Here is a 16254-nt window from a genome sequence, read left to right as displayed (position 1 = left end):
TTATAAGCCACTTCTTTCGCGGATGAGTTACATTTCCTTAAGATTCTTCCGGTGAATCTGAGTCTTGTGTCTGCTTTTCCCACTATCTGTTTTATATGGTCATTCCACTTACGGTCGCTCTGGATAGTTATGCCTAGATATTTTACGGCAGACGCCGTCTTCAGCTGTTTGTCATCAATAGTGTAGCTGTACAGTAGTGGATTTCTTTTCCTGTGTAGGCGCAATATGTTACATTTATTTACGTTCAAGGTCAACTGCCAAAGTCTGCACCATTCATCAATTCTCTGCAGGTTGTTCTGCAAATTAGTACTATCTTCTGGCGTTGCTACTTTGCTATATACAACTGAATCATCTGCGAATAGCCTTAAAGAGATCCGACGCTTTCTACTAGATCATTTATACACATTGTGAACAGCAACGGTCCTATAACACTTCGCTGTGGTACTCCAGATATTACCTTTACTACTGTCGATTTAGTTCCGTTAAGAGTGACTTGGGAGTTCTGTCTGAAAGAAAGTGTTGAATCCAATCGCAGGTCTAGTCCAGTACTCCATAAGCTCGTACTTTTTTCATTAAACGGCAATGCGGCACGGTGTCAAATGCCTTATTGAAATCAAGGAACACGGCATCAGCCTGAGCGCCGTTGTCCACTGCGCTCTGGATCTCATGCAGGAACAGAGCGAGCTGAGTTTCGAAGGATCTCTGTTTGCGGAATCCAGATTGATTTTTGTAGAGGAGCTGTTCATTTTCCCATAACGTCATAATTCTTGAGCATAAAAGATATTCTATAATTTTAAAACTGGTTGATGTCAACGATATACACTCCTGGAAATTGAAATAAGAACACCGTGAATTCATTGTCCCGGGAAGGGGAAACTTTATTGACACATTCCTGGGGTCAGATACATCACATGATCACACTGACAGAACCACAGGCACATAGACACAGGCAACAGAGCATGCACAATGTCGACACTAGTACAGTGTATATCCACCTTTCGCAGCAATGCAGGCTGCTATTTTCCCATGGAGACGATCGTAGAGATGCTGGATGTAGTCCTGTGGAACGGCTTGCCATGCCATTTCCACCTGGCGCCTCAGTTGGACCAGCGTTCGTGCTGGACGTGCAGACCGCGTGAGATGACGCTTCATCCAGTCCCAAACATGCTCAATGGGGGACAGATCCGGAGATCTTGCTGGACAGGGTAGTTGACTTACACCTTCTAGAGCACGTTGGGTGGCACGGGATACATGCGGACGTGCATTGTCCTGTTGGAACAGCAAGTTCCCTTGCCGGTCTAGGAATGGTAGAACGATGGGTTCGATGACGGTTTGGATGTACCGTGCACTATTCAGTGTCCCCTCGACGATCACCAGTGGTGTACGGCCAGTGTAGGAGATCGCTCCCCACACCATGATGCCGGGTGTTGGCCCTGTGTGCCTCGGTCGTATGCAGTCCTGATTGTGGCGCTCACCTGCACGGCACCAAACACGCATACGACCATCATTGGCACCAAGGCAGAAGCGACTCTCATCGCTGAAGACGACACATCTCCATTCGTCCCTCCATTCACGCCTGTCGCGACACCACTGGAGGCGGGCTGCACGATGTTGGGGCGTGAGCGGAAGACGGCCTAACGGTGTGCGGGACCGTAGCCCAGCTTCATGGAGACGGTTGCGAATGGTCCTCGCCGATACCCCAGGAGCAACAGTGTCCCTAATTTGCTGGGAAGTGGCGGTGTGGTGGTCCCCTACGGCACTGCGTAGGATCCTACGGTCTTGGCGTGCATCCGTGCGTCGCTGCGGTCCGGTCCCAGGTCGACGGGCACGTGCACCTTCCGCCGACCACTGGCGACAACATCGATGTACTGTGGAGACCTCACGCCCCACGTGTTGAGCAATTCGGCGGTACGTCCACCCGGCCTCCCGCATGCCCACTATACGCCCTCGCTCAAAGTCCGTCAACTGCACATACGGTTCACGTCCACGCTGTCGCGGCATGCTACCAGTGTTAAAGACTGCGATGGAGCTCCGTATGCCACGGCAAACTGGCTGACACTGACGGCGGCGGTGCACAAATGCTGCGCAGCTAGCGCCATTCGACGGCCAACACCGCGGTTCCTGGTGTGTCCGCTGTGCCGTGCGTGTGATCATTGCTTGTACAGCCTCTCGCAGTGTCCGGAGCAAGTATGGTGGGTCTGACACACCGGTGTCAATGTGTTCTTTTTTCCATTTCCAGGAGTGTAGGTCTAAAATTGTGTTGATCTGTCTTACGGCCTTTCTTAAGAACGGGAATGACCTGCGCTTTTTTCCAGTCGTTAGGTACCTTTAGTTGCTCAAGCGATCTACGATAAATTACTGCAAGAAGGGGAGCAAGTACTTTCGCATACTCTTTATAGAAACTTATAGGTATCTCATCTGGTCCTGAAGCCTTTCCACTAATAATCGACTGCATCTGCTTTTCAATTTCGCGATCGGTTATCTCAATATCTGCCATTTCGACGTTCGCACGACGATTGAAAGGAGGGACAGTGTTACGATCTTCCGCGGTGAAACAACTTCGGAAGACTGAATTCAGTATTTCGGCCATCTCTCTGTTATTTTCGGTGCCGGTGTGCTCGCTGATACAATGAATAGATGATTTTTACCCACTTATTGATTCAACATACGACCAAAATCTCTTAGGGTTTTTACTCAGGTCGGTTGACAACGTCTTACTTTCGAAATCATTGAGCGCTTATCTCATTGCTCTCCTTGCGCTCATTTTGTGTAGTAAATGTCGTTACTTCATGTGTTAATAGGCATACATGACTATTTTGAAAGACAAAGTCGCTCCTTGTGGTCCACTGAAAATGTACCAGACAATCGTCGGAGACCTGTTTGGAGGCAACCCGGTCAGGCTGAACACCTTAGATACACTGTCCATCGAGTGCCGCAAGGAGGAGGTTCCCTGCTGTTTTGGGATGGCATTATGTGGGGACGACGTACACCGCTGGTGGTCATGGAAGGCGCCGTAACGACTGTACGATACGTGATTGCCATCCTCCAACCAATAGAGCAACGATATCGGCAGCATATTGGCGAGGCATTCGTTTTCATGGACGACAATTTGGGCCCCGTCGTGCATATCTTGTGAATGGATTTATTCAGGATAACGACATCGCACGACTAGAGTGGTCAGCATGTTCTCCAGACATAAACCCTATCGAACAAGCCTGTAATGGATTGAAAAGATCCGTTTATGGACGACGTGACCCACCAACCACTCTGAGCGATCTACAGCGAATCGCCGTCGAGGAGTGGGACAATCTGGACCAACATTGTCTTCATGAACTTGTTGATAGTATGCCACGACGAATACAGGCATGCATCAATACAAGAGGACGTGCTACTGGGTATTAGAGGTACCGGTGTTTACAGCAGTCTGGAGCACCACCTCTGAAGGTCTCGTTGTGTGGTGGTACAATATGCAATGTGTGGTTTTCATAAGTAATAAAAAGGGTGGAAATGACGTTTATGTTTATCTCTATTCCAATTTTCTGTACGGGTTCCGGAACTCTTGGAACCGAAGTGATGCAAAACTTATTTTGATTTTTGTATTAATTTCATATACAATTTTCCAAGTTCAGTCCAACATTGTTCAGTCTGCAATTTTAAGTCAATAATTAAGGGAACGTATGATTAATTCTTCAGATTTTTAACTGCAGAGACAACAATGGCTCATGAGTCATGGCTATACTCGTAATTCAGGACAGAGGAATAGGTTTTCGATTCTGAAAATAATATTCCACACGAACAGAAACACAGTTAAAGTCTATTAGAGCACTGTGTTATCAATTGTAACTTTGTGAAGTTACTGATTGGTCAATTTACAAATGTCTAAGGGGCCTATTGATATGTAGCAGTTCTTCAGCGTATTACTGTAGATGCAGACTCGTAGAAAGATGTTGCCAGCGTCTGCAGCTTCATCAATGAGCAAACCTTCACTTGGTTAATCGCACTGCATCTCGTCGAGTAATGGTACGGACCTGTTCTCCACAAACAGTATCCTCTTAACATTGCTCGCTTTCCAAATGTTCAGCACTCCATATGCATATACCTGCACCTTTCTCGCCAGCCAAATTAGTGCCGCGCTGCTTCCTTGACGCAATAAACACTTCCTGCAAAATTGCGACACTGTCCTATTGACCACTCGAGAAATAAGTTTCTGTTAAGAAGAATTTCTACGTAAATGCCTGCCCTGTGTGGTTATAATATTTCCATAACAAGGGATTTCGTATGTGCAAAGATTAAACTAAATCTCAATATTGATAATTTGCAAAAAATTGAACATAAACCACATATTACAACTAGTCACGCGAACGACCAGCAGATGGCATCATAGATTTATCGAATCACATATAGACATAGCCATTACAGCAAACAGGGAATGAAAGAGAGAAAAGATCATAATAAAATATCTACGTTTATAACTTTACAAGACATACTGTTTATCGTGCAAGTTTCACTTCCACACGGCAACACTGCAGACAAGTACTTTCAGAAAAGTCTTACTAACTCATAAATTAATGTTAAATGTTAGGAAATTTCTCGTCATCGGGAACGTTTTGCTTGCCATCGCCACTTTGCATTTCACATCGTCTCCACTTCAGAAATCATTAGTTACTTTTTTGCCCACATAGCGAAATTCGTCTACGACTTTTAGAATCTCGTTTCCTAATCAATTCCCTCAGCATCGTCTGCTTCATTTCAGCTAAATACCATTGGCTATGCTTGTTTACAAAAAAATCTTTTTAACAACAAATTTTGTTCATTCCGCTGCAGGTTTCGCCACCTTTTTCAATTGATGGCGTCAGAGTGGCGCCAATACAGCTGCCAGAACAGGGGGAGCAGGTTCCAGATGGCGCCAACGTCACCGTCATCGGCTGGGGAGACCTCTGGGTAAGAACTGTCCGCCTAACTTCTAATTTATGCAGTCAACTTCTCATAAAAGCCAATACTTTCAATGTTCAGATTCCCACTTTGAGGGTGTCCATCTGCAGTTTACACAGTTTTATTCTTCCCGCAAACAGTAGACTCAGGTGAACAGATAGAAGCTGCCTTCCTGGATTTACGAAAGTTGTTTGACATTGCACCACATTCCCGGCTAACAAGCAAGAAAAGATCACTGCGAGATCTCCGTAGATACGATTTTGGTTCGAGAAATGTTCGACTAGTAGAACACAGCTTAGTATACTGGACGCTGAAAGTTCAACGAAAAATTCAGAAATGACTAATTAGACAGGGTCAGCAGTGACACCAGATGGTTCAATCACTGTGCTGTTGTCTACAGTAAACCCTCGTTGGACGATATTAGAAAAATGCAGAGAGACGGGAACAGAATGACCACTTGATCGAATGAATCATAGCTCTCTTTAAAAGCTGATAAATAAAAGGTAATGCTCATAAGAAGCCACACGGTGTTCGATTACAAGATCAGTGACAAATATCTGGAGTTCGTCACATCATTTAAACGTTTATGGCCAATCCTGACAAGCAATATAAAATGGGAGGATCACGAGAAACCAATAACAGAAAACGCTATTAGGAGACATGTTGAAAGGATTCTGGGGGAGAGCAGTGCATCTATGAAGGAAAAATCGTGAAAGATGCCAGTGCGACACAATCTAGAGACTAGTGCTTCATTGCTTGGACATCGAGTGACTTCGGAGACGCTCTGTTGGAATCGTAACAGCTCAGTAGAGATGACATGAATGTGTAACTGAGATGCTCGGGAATTTAAATGGGAATCTTTTGGATGAAAAACTACGTAGTTCTCACAAATCAGTTAAGTACATTTAAACAACCAGTATTCTATGAAGACCGTACGAACATGCTGCCACGATCGTATATCTCGCATAGGGATCATGAGAATAAGGATAAAAGAGATCAAAGCGCATATGAAGGAATGTAGACAGTTGTTTCTGTACCTCACTGAGCAAGAAAATCGAATCGGACGGAAGGTCACTAATATAAAGTACTATCTGCTATTCACGATACAGTACGGTATATACATACATATATACCGGGTGTCCCATTTATCTTGACCACCCTAGATAACTGTATGTCCAGATGCAAATTACAAATTGTTTCAAGCAAATGTTCTTTAGCCGTCAGGGGGACATCAATCAGCATGATTGCCTTCGTTGTAGCTTTGTTTTTCACAAAAATATGAACAGTGATATGACTTTTTTAAATAGCACCCTGTATTTTTTATTCTGTAATTCATTTCCTCTCCTAAAGAGCTATTAAAAAATGTATCACAGTGTACCATTCACAGAAACACAACGTTATTAATGGCGTAACACAACATTGAATTTGAGCCCGTGATCACAAACTCGTCCAATTGCTGGAGTTGTCAGAAAACAAATGGAAACCAAGTAATACCATAATACAAAATTGACTTTGACTCTCCTGTACCATTGCCCAGGAGTAGAACACTCAAAGGTGCTCAAAGTAGTGATTCTGGACACCGATACATTGGTGCACTCGTTGAATGAAAGAATTATTTACTGCTTCCAGTGTTGCTTGCTGGAGAGAATTACAAGCAAGTACGATACGTTCCTGCATTTCCTCTGAAGTTGTTGTAATATTGCGATAGACACCGTCTTTAATGCATCCCCAAATAAAAAAGCCCAGAGGATTTAAATCAGAAGACCTAACAGGCCAAGTAACTGTTCCTCCTCGACCAATCCATCTGCCAGGATACCTTTGGTTCAGAACACGACGTGCACGCTAGGCATTATGTACGGGGCATCCATCGTGTTGATTCCATATAAACATTCTGGTTCTTAGGGGCATTTCATCCAGAAGAGGAGGAAGAATTCGTGTGAGGAAGTTGGCAAACGCTGTGCCGTTTAGACTACCGTTGATGGAATAAGGGCCAATAATTGTAGTACCGGGCATCCCACACCAGACGTTAACTCTCCACTGACGCTGATGTTCCACCTGTCTAAGCCACCGTGGGTTGTCGCTGGCCCAATAATGCATATTCCTTGTATTTATCTGCCCTTTGTTTGAGAAGGAACATTCATCGGTAAATAGAGCAATGGAGAAGTTCCGGTTGGTGAGGATTTGCTGCTGTGCGCACTGACAGAACTTTACAAGATTCTGGAAATCATACCCATGCAATTCTTGATGTAGGTGTTCCTGGTAAGGCGGGAACTGGTGACGTGTAAGAATACGATGTACACTGGTTTTAGGAATGCCAATCTCGTGTTCAAGATGTCGTGTGCACACATGTGGATTCATAGCAACGGAAGCGAGAACAGTAACTTCGGCAGCTTCGTCTGTGCGAGTGCTACGACGATTGCGTTGTCGTGAATTGAGACTTCTCGTTTCCTGAAGCGTCGCAACAAGACGAGAAAATATCTGTCGGGAAGGCGGGTTCTTGTCAGAATATCGCTCTCTGTACAGTTCCGCTGCCAACAAAAGAAACGTTAGGTCGATGCAGTTTGTAGGAAGGACAGCCTTTACTGTATGACTATTCTACAGAACAGTATTTAAAAGGACTAAACTACTGTACTAAATGTATCCGTACATAAGAAAACAGTATTGCAGTTACTGTTCTGCTAACTTACATTCCCCATAGAAGAGCAGCATTTCTACCTTCTCTTCGTTGGTGTACGTTCTACTCAAAAGACTCAACTGACAATGGTTGACGGCCGCGCGGGATTAGTCGAGCGGTCTAAGGCGCTGCAGTCATGGACTGTGCGGCTGATCCCGGCTGAGGTTCGAGTCCTCCCTCAGGCATGGGTGTGTGTATTTGTCCTTAGGATAATTTAGGTTAAGTAGTGTGTAAGATTAGGGACTGATGACGTTAGCAGTTAAGACCCGTAAGATTTCACACACATTTGAACATTTTTGATGCTTGACGGAATGACGGGTGTGCTGTATTGTACTTATGTTTACATTTGTCCTCTGTCAACATCAGCACGTGGATGTGTTCCATTACCCCGAGTACCTGCACTAAGCGCTGGGAGCGTCAAAATCAGTTATGTGTTATGTAGTTAATAACATTGTGTTTCAGTGAATGGTACACTATGATACATTTTTTAATAGATCTTAAGAAGAGGAAATGAATTACCGAATAAAAAATACTGGGTGCCATTTAAAAAAGTCATACCGCTGTTCTTTGTAAAAAAAAAAAACAAAGCTACGGCGAAGGCAATCATGCTGATTGATGCCCCCCTGACAGCTAAAGAACATTTGCTTGAAACATTTTGTAATTTGCATCTGGGCAAACAGTTATTTAGGGTGGTCAAGATAAATGGGACAGGGTGATTGTAATTAAACTTTCAAAACGCTGTAGAAATAACACCATTGGTCAAAATGACGTCAAATTGCAACGGATTATTATCGGAGAAGGGGGAAAAAACGTATGGCAGAAGAAAAATAACAGTGTGGAAAAGTGATCAACAGATGACGCCGTATGTGTCAGAATACGTAAATGAAAACACCTGTCATGCGCACGACCCATTGAATTTGGTATAAACATGCCGGGTACACGGCTTTTCCTCCTATCGCGTCTGCGACGTTCGCCATGACTGCCTCAATGCGGGATCGCGTTCTGCTCGTAAAGCTGTATTACAAGAATAATGACTGTGCACACGTCGCTCAGCAGAAGTTACGGATACTGAAGGGTTTGAAAAAAGCCGTTGGTCCGATGACTGCCGTGGGTCTGGAGAAAATGATTCCGAGAATTCGAAAAGACGGGTTCTTTTGGTGTGCAACCTGGTAGAGGGAGGAAGCTAATTGTTTCCACGTCAGTGGAAGCAGTGGCCACAGCAGTGCAGGAGGAGACGAGTGTTGATGTGCAAAAGTGTAGTGCACGGAGAATTGCCAGAACATTGGATATACCCGTGAGCAAGATGCGTAAAAACCTACGAAACATTCTTCTGTGCAATCCATTCAAAATTACCCATGTGCCCGAGTTGCTCTCCGTTGACCTGCCAGCAAGAGAGACTTTTGCTTTAGAATTTCTTGCTCCCATTGAAGTGGACAATGATTGGTCGTGGAAGATTTTGTGGACAGACGAAGCCCACTTCCATCTGACAGGATATGTCAATACACAGAATTGTCGAATATGGGCAACGGAAAATCCACACGGAAATTAACCAGCACCGTCATCCTGAAAAGGTCAACGTGTGTTGCGGGTTTACGGCATCATTTTTTCGAAGACACAGGTGCTTCTGGTCCTGTTACTTGTACCGTCACTGGTAAGCGCTGTGAGTGTCTTTTGCGCAACCACGTCATTCCAGCTCTCCAACAGCGTGGATGTGTGGATGGGATCATTTTTATGCAAGATGGCGCACCTCCGCACATTGCAAATCCAGTTAAGCTGCTGCTTAAGCGCCATTTCGGAATTGCTAGAATTATAAGCCGCCATTTCCCTACAGCCTGGCCGTTCCGATCACCTTATCTTAATCCGTGTGACTTCTGGCTCTAGGGCTATCTGAAAGATGTGTTCAGTGTTCCGATTGCAAACCATGCTTCATTGAAGGAGAGCAGTGCGCAACACATTCTGGACGTGACCCGGAAACATTTCGATCAGTTGTGTAACATGCTGTTTCTCGATTTCAACTTGTTGCAGAAAACGGTGGACAGTATATTGAATATGTTTTGCGCCAGCCACACGGAAATTAATAATCCGATTTGATTTTGATTCATCCTTTTTATGGGGATTTTGGCCTCAGGACAATTAAAAACAGATGTGAGTGATGCTTTTTATGCGGTTTTTGGTCTCAGGGCAATTAAAAACTGACTTTTCTCATCCGATGTGATACGACCTTGCCGTGGTGGATCACACCTGTACACCCATGCACACTGAGTAGTACACTTTGTTTAATGTCAAACGTACACCTGAGGCATTGTTGTATGATTTATTTGTCATTTGCGGGCGAGCACTATTAAACTATGATGCTTACAGGGCTATCTATTGCTACATTTTGTAACTATTTATTTTTCTTCTGCCATACGTTTTCCCCCCTCTTCGATAATATTTCGTTGCAGTTTGCTTCATTCTGACCAGTTATGTAACTTCTACAGTTTAGCTTTCATTATAATCACCCTATATATATATATATATATATATATATATATATATATATATATATATATATATATATATATATATATACAGGATGTCCCAGCTATCTTGTCAACCCAAAATATCTCTGGAACAATAACAGCTACTGGAAAACGACTTTACCGGTATCAATGTAGGGTTGGGGCCCATGAATGTACATGTTTGGAAACATTCTAAAACGAAAGCACATGTGTTTTTTAACACAAACTTACGTTTTTTTTAAATGGACCTCCTATATTTTTTCTTCAGCAATCCATAGCATGACAAAGCACATACACAATGGCGTTGATTGCATCGCAATATTCCCATTACATCCCGAGATATTGAGACGCGAAATTGACGCTTGAAAACCCGACATGCGCTGCTAGCGCACGTCCTGAGCCTCAGGCGTGAACCCCATGCTGCCCGTAATCGCGATGTGATTGACATCTGTAATCACACCTCCATACTTATCAAGAGGTCCGAAACGATAATACGGTCTGCAGACAATCCAAAATGGCTCCGTCAGGTAGAGCATCAACGTCCGTGGAAAGTTAATGTTTGGTGTGGGATTATTGGAGATACCATTATCGGACCTTTCTTTATAAATGGCATCCAAAATGGCAGACAATACTCCAGATTTATACGACACAATCTTCCTGTTCTCTTGGACACCGTACCTCTGAACCGGAGAATGGTCATGTGGTATCAGCATGACAGATGCCTTGCACATACCGCCTTACGAGCACGACGACTTCTGAACCGTAAGTTCCCTGGTAGGTGGATTGGACGAGGTGCCGAGTTAGGGGGCCTGCCCGATCTCCGGACCTTACGCCGCTGGATTATTTTCTTTGGGGAGCAGTGAAGGATGCTGTTTACCAACATGAACCAACAACACTAGAGGACATGAAGCAACGCATTATTGATGCTTGTACAGCCATCAAAGAGGAAACAGTAGCACGAAGTAGGGAATCCTTCATTCGCAGAGTGACCCTATGTATGCAAGCCAATGGGCATCACTTTGGGCATGGGATGTGAACGCTATGTTTAGTATGTAGTGCTGGTATCACAGTGGAAGTTTCTACAAAGGGCCATTTTACCCAGTGATGTTAAGAAACATTTGTTTGCAACAATTTGTCATTTAACGCATTAGATAAACTTAACATTGATAATTATGTGATAATAAAACTAATTGGTTAAACATGTTTACATTCATCTCCTATGTCCTACCTGAACTTCCCAAATCAAAACATTTTTACCTAAACAACGGTAAAACTTTTAGTCCACTTGCTCGTTTCACTAATACCATCAACATGAATTTTACTATTACGAGTGAATGATTAACTGTCACTTGCGCTAGATCTACAGTAAAGTAAAGTTTTAACGTTGAACGGCATTACCTTTTTAGTAACGGATTAACGATAAGCGAAGTTAACTTTGTGACTAACGTTGCGGTACACAGATACGTTACAGAACCGCATCACCCCTAGCCTATGGGATAAATACCTGCTGGAATGTACGACGTTAATGCAGGATGGCAGCAGACCGTATTATTCGTTTCGGACCTCTTGATAAGTATGGAAGTGTGATTACGCATGTCAATCACATCGCGATTACGGGCAGCATGGGGTTCACGCCTGAGCCTCAGGACGTGCGCTAGCAGCACATGTCGGGTGTTTCAAGCGTCAACTTCGCGTCTTAATATCTCGGTATGTAATGGGAATATTGCGATGCAATCAACGCCATTGTGTATGTGCTTTGTTCAAATGGTTCAAATGGCTCTGAGCACTATGCGACTTAACTTCTGAGGTCATCAGTCGCCTAGAACTTAGAACTAATTAAACCTAACTAACCTAAGGACATCACACACATCCATGCCCGAAGCAGGATTCGAACCTGCGACCGTAGCGGTCGCTCGGTTCCAGACTGTAGCGCCTAGAACCGCACGGCTATGTGCTTTGTCATGCTATGGATTTCTGAAGAAAAAATATAGGAGGCCCATTTAAAAAAACATAAGTTTGTGTTAAAAAACAGATATGCTTTCGTTTTAGAATGTTTCCATGTTATATTCTGAACAACAAGAACCACTGTACACTTGAGTTTGTTAAATTGGAGAAAAATTCCGCCCTTTGCAAGGCGCCGATTGATCAGGTTTTTTTTTCCTTTCCCACACACGTTTCAGCACTTTCTGTGGTTTCTTTAGAGGCTTTCGTTTATTTTTTTTCTTTCTGAGAAATATTACATTTTAGCTAGTAGAGATTATACGAATTTCGGCTTAAAGTTATTTACATAAAGGACAAATAACTAGCCGTCGATTTTTGCGATTCTTCACACACAGCTAAAGGCACATATCAAGAGTTAACACAATAATTGTTGTACGCTTATGCTACGCTGAAAACCAGGCCTATGACGCTCATCTGGAAAATAAGATAGTTATACAGTTGCTCAAACAACTACACGACACTATCAGTTATATATGTTGGTAGTTTTGTATCTATCATGCATTTCACAGCTTGTCACCTGCAAACAACGAAACTTTTTTTGTTTTTTTTTTTTTGTCAACTTCAGACTCGAAACCGCTATATTATATCGCATTAGTTAGCGTTTTACGTTCAGATTTTTGATGCTGTTTTCTTTTTACCTTATTATTGACGTAGGAAAACACTTATTTCTTTTACTATTGCTGTTTTTTGATCTTACATAGCCATTTGATATTTTTATTAGAAAACTATGTTTCAGACGTCATTCTAGATGTTATTATACCTATATGATGCTCATTTATCTCGCTGCATGCTTGTTTGGCGAGCTGTCCCGCTATTTCAAACAACGTTCACACTCTAAGACACAGTTTTAATCTGCCATAAGGCTTCAATAGGATTGGCAGACGAAGACTTCCGGCATAAGAAGTCACCCTCATGCTGCCAACAGCGTTGTCAAAGAGGGCGGAGGGGCGGACACAGGTTCAGGGCACTCTCTCGTCCTAGGGGTGGGGAAACTGCCCCTGAAGGCAGAAGAATCAACAGAGACCAGCGGCATGAGGACGCAGAAGGCAATTGAAACCACTGCATTAAAGACACGTAACGTGTATCCACAGGACATGAGACCTGTAATTGAAGAAGTGTCATGATGATCTCTCCTTTAGCAAAAGAGAATAGTCCCGCATTCGGATCTCTGGGAGGGGACTGCCAAGGAGGAGGTTAACATGAGAAAGAGATTGAATAATCAACGAAATAATAACATTTTACGAGTCGGGCCGTGGAATGTCAGAAGCTCGAACCTGGTAGGGAAACTAGAAAATCTGAAAAGGGAAATGCAAAGGCTCAATCTAGATATAGTAGGGGTCAGTGAAGCGAAGTGGAAAGAGGACAAGGATTTCTGGTCAATGAATATAGGGTAATATCAACAGCCGCAGAAAATGGTAAAACGGGAGTAGGGTTCGTTATGAATAGGAACGTAGGGCAGAGAGTGTGTTACTGTGAACAGTTCAGTGATAGGGTTAATCTTATCAAATCGACAGCAAACCAACACCGACAGCGATAGTTCAGGTATACATGTCGACGTCGCAAGCTGAAGATGAAGTGTACGAGGATACAGAAACTGGTTCTTCCTGACCAATGTCTTAAACTTCAGCCTACTCTTCATCACTACTGTGTTGTGATCTGAGTCTATATCAGTATGTAAAGGGAGATGAAAATCCAACAGTCATGGGAGACTGGGATGCTGTCGTAGGAGAAGGAGTAGAAGAAAAGGTTACAGGAGAATTTGGGCTTGGGACAAGGAATGAGAGAGGAGAAAGATTGAGTTCTGTAATAAACTTCAGCTAGTAATAGCGAATACTCTGTTTAGGAATCACAAGAGGAGGAGGTATACTTGGAAATGGCCGGGTGATAAGGGAAGATTTCAGTTAGATTAGGCACTGGACTCGCATTCGGGAGGACGATGGTTCAATCCCGCGTCCGGTCATCCTGATTTAGGTTTTCCGTGATTTCCCTTAATCGCTCCAGGCAAATGCCGGGATGGTTCCTTTCAAAGGGCACGGCCGACTTCCTTCCCCATCCTTCCCTAATCCGATGAGACCGATTACCTCGCTGTCTGGTCTCCTTCCCCAAAACAACCCAACTCAGTTAGATTACATCTTGGTCAGACAGAGATTCCGAAATCAGATACTGGATTATAAGGTGTACCCAGGAACAGATACAGCCTCAGATCACAACATAGTAGATGAAGAGTAGGCTGAAGTTTAAGACAGAAGTCAGGAAGAACCAATACGCAAAGAAGTGGGATACGTAAGTATTAAGGAATGACGAGATACGCTTGTATTCTCTAACGCTATAGATACAGCAATAAGGAATAGAATAGCTCAGAATGCAGTACAGTTGAAGAGGAATGAACATTTCTAAAAAGGACACTAATAGAAGTTGGGAAGGAAAACATGGGTACAAAGAAGGTAACTGCAAAGAAACCATGGGTAACAGAAGAAATACTTCAATTGATCGATGAAAGGAGGAAATACAAAAATGTTCCGGGAGACTCGGGAATACAAAAATACAAGTTGCTGAGGAACGAAATAAATAGGAAGTGCAGGGAAGCTAAGACGGAATGCCTGCATGAAAATTTGATTTAGCATACAGCAAAGTCAAAACAACCTTCAGTGACATTAAAAGCAAGGTTGATAACATTAAGAGTGCAACGGGAATTCCACTGTTAAATGCAGACGAGAGAGCGGATACGTGGAAAGAATACACTGCAAGCATCTATGAGGGGGAAGATTTGACTGATGTGATAGAAGAAGAAACAGGAGTTGATTTAGAAGAGATAGGGGATCCAGTATTAGAATCGGGATTTAAAAGAGCTTTTGAGGACTTAAGATCAAATAAGGCAGAAGGGATAGATAACATTCCATCAGAATTTCTGAAATTGTTGGGGGAAGTGGCAACAAAACGGCTATTCACGTTGGTGTGTAGAATGTATGAGTCTGGTGACATCCCATCTGACTTTCGGAAAAACATCATCCACACAATTACGAAGACAGCAAGATCTGACAACTGCGAGAATTATCGCACAATCAGCTTAACAGCTCATGCATCCAAGTTGCTGACAAGAATAACATATAGAAGAACGGAAGAGAAAATTGAGGATGCGCTAGATGACGATCAGTTTGGCTTTAGGAAAGGTAAAAGCACGGGAGAGGCAATTCTAGCATTGCGGTTCATAATGGAAGCAAGGCTAAAGGTAAATCAAGACACGTTAATAGGATTAGTCGACCTGGAAAAAGCGTTCGACAATGCAAAATGGTGCAAGATAATCCAAATTCTGAGAAAAATAGGGGTAATCTATAGAGAGAGACGGGGAATAAGAGTGGACGACCAAGGACGAAGTGCTCGTATTGAAAAGGGTGTAAGACAAGAATCTAGTCTTTCGCCCCTACTGTTCAATCTGTACATCGAGGAAGCAATGATAGAAATAAAAGAAAGGTTCAGGAGTGGAATTAAACTTCAAGGTGAAACGATATCAATGATACGATTCGCTGATGACATTGCTTTCCTGAATGAAAGTGAAGAAGAATTACATGATCTGCTGAATGGAATGAACAGTTTAGTGAGTACAAAGTATGGACTGAGAGTAAATTGAAGAAAGAAGAAAGTAGTGAGAAGTAGTAGAAATGAGAACAGAGAGAAACTGAATATCAGGATCGATGGCCACGAAGTAGAGGAAGTTAAAGAATTCTTCTACCTAGGCAGTAAAATAACCAATGAGAGACGGAGCAAGAAGGTCGTCAAAAGTAGACTAGCACTGGCAAAAAGGTCATTCCTGGAAAAGACTAACATCAAATATCGGCCTTAATTTGAGGAAGAAATTTCTGAGAATGTACGTCTGGAATACAGACTGTGGGAAAACCGGAACAGAAGACAAGCCAAGCATTTGAGATGTGGTGCTACAGACGAATGTTGAAAATTAGGTGGACTGATTAGGCAAAGAATGAGGAGGTTCTGTACAGAATCGGAGAGGAAAAGAACATGTGGAAAACACTGATAAGGAGAAGGAACATGATGATACGACATCTGTTAAACATGAGGGAATGAGTTCCATGGTAGTAGACGGAGCTGTAGAAAGCAAAAACTGTAGAGGAAGACAGAGATTGGAATACA

General features: G+C 43.1%; 1 protein-coding gene across 1 annotated transcript in view; it reads left to right on the top strand.

Annotated features, from left to right (window-relative positions):
- Positions 1-16254, top strand: part of LOC126138746 (mite allergen Eur m 3-like) — a 37131-nt gene that overhangs the window by 2226 nt on the left and 18651 nt on the right. The window contains exon 2 of the mRNA XM_049915223.1: positions 4825-4941. Within this exon, the coding sequence (XP_049771180.1) occupies positions 4825-4941 (117 nt within the window). The remainder of the gene's footprint in view (positions 1-4824; positions 4942-16254) is intronic.

The sequence above is a fragment of the Schistocerca cancellata genome, chromosome 1, assembly GCF_023864275.1.
Source record: "Schistocerca cancellata isolate TAMUIC-IGC-003103 chromosome 1, iqSchCanc2.1, whole genome shotgun sequence".
Lineage (NCBI taxonomy): Eukaryota > Metazoa > Arthropoda > Insecta > Orthoptera > Acrididae > Schistocerca > Schistocerca cancellata.
This window is presented reverse-complemented; position numbering and strand designations above follow the sequence as displayed.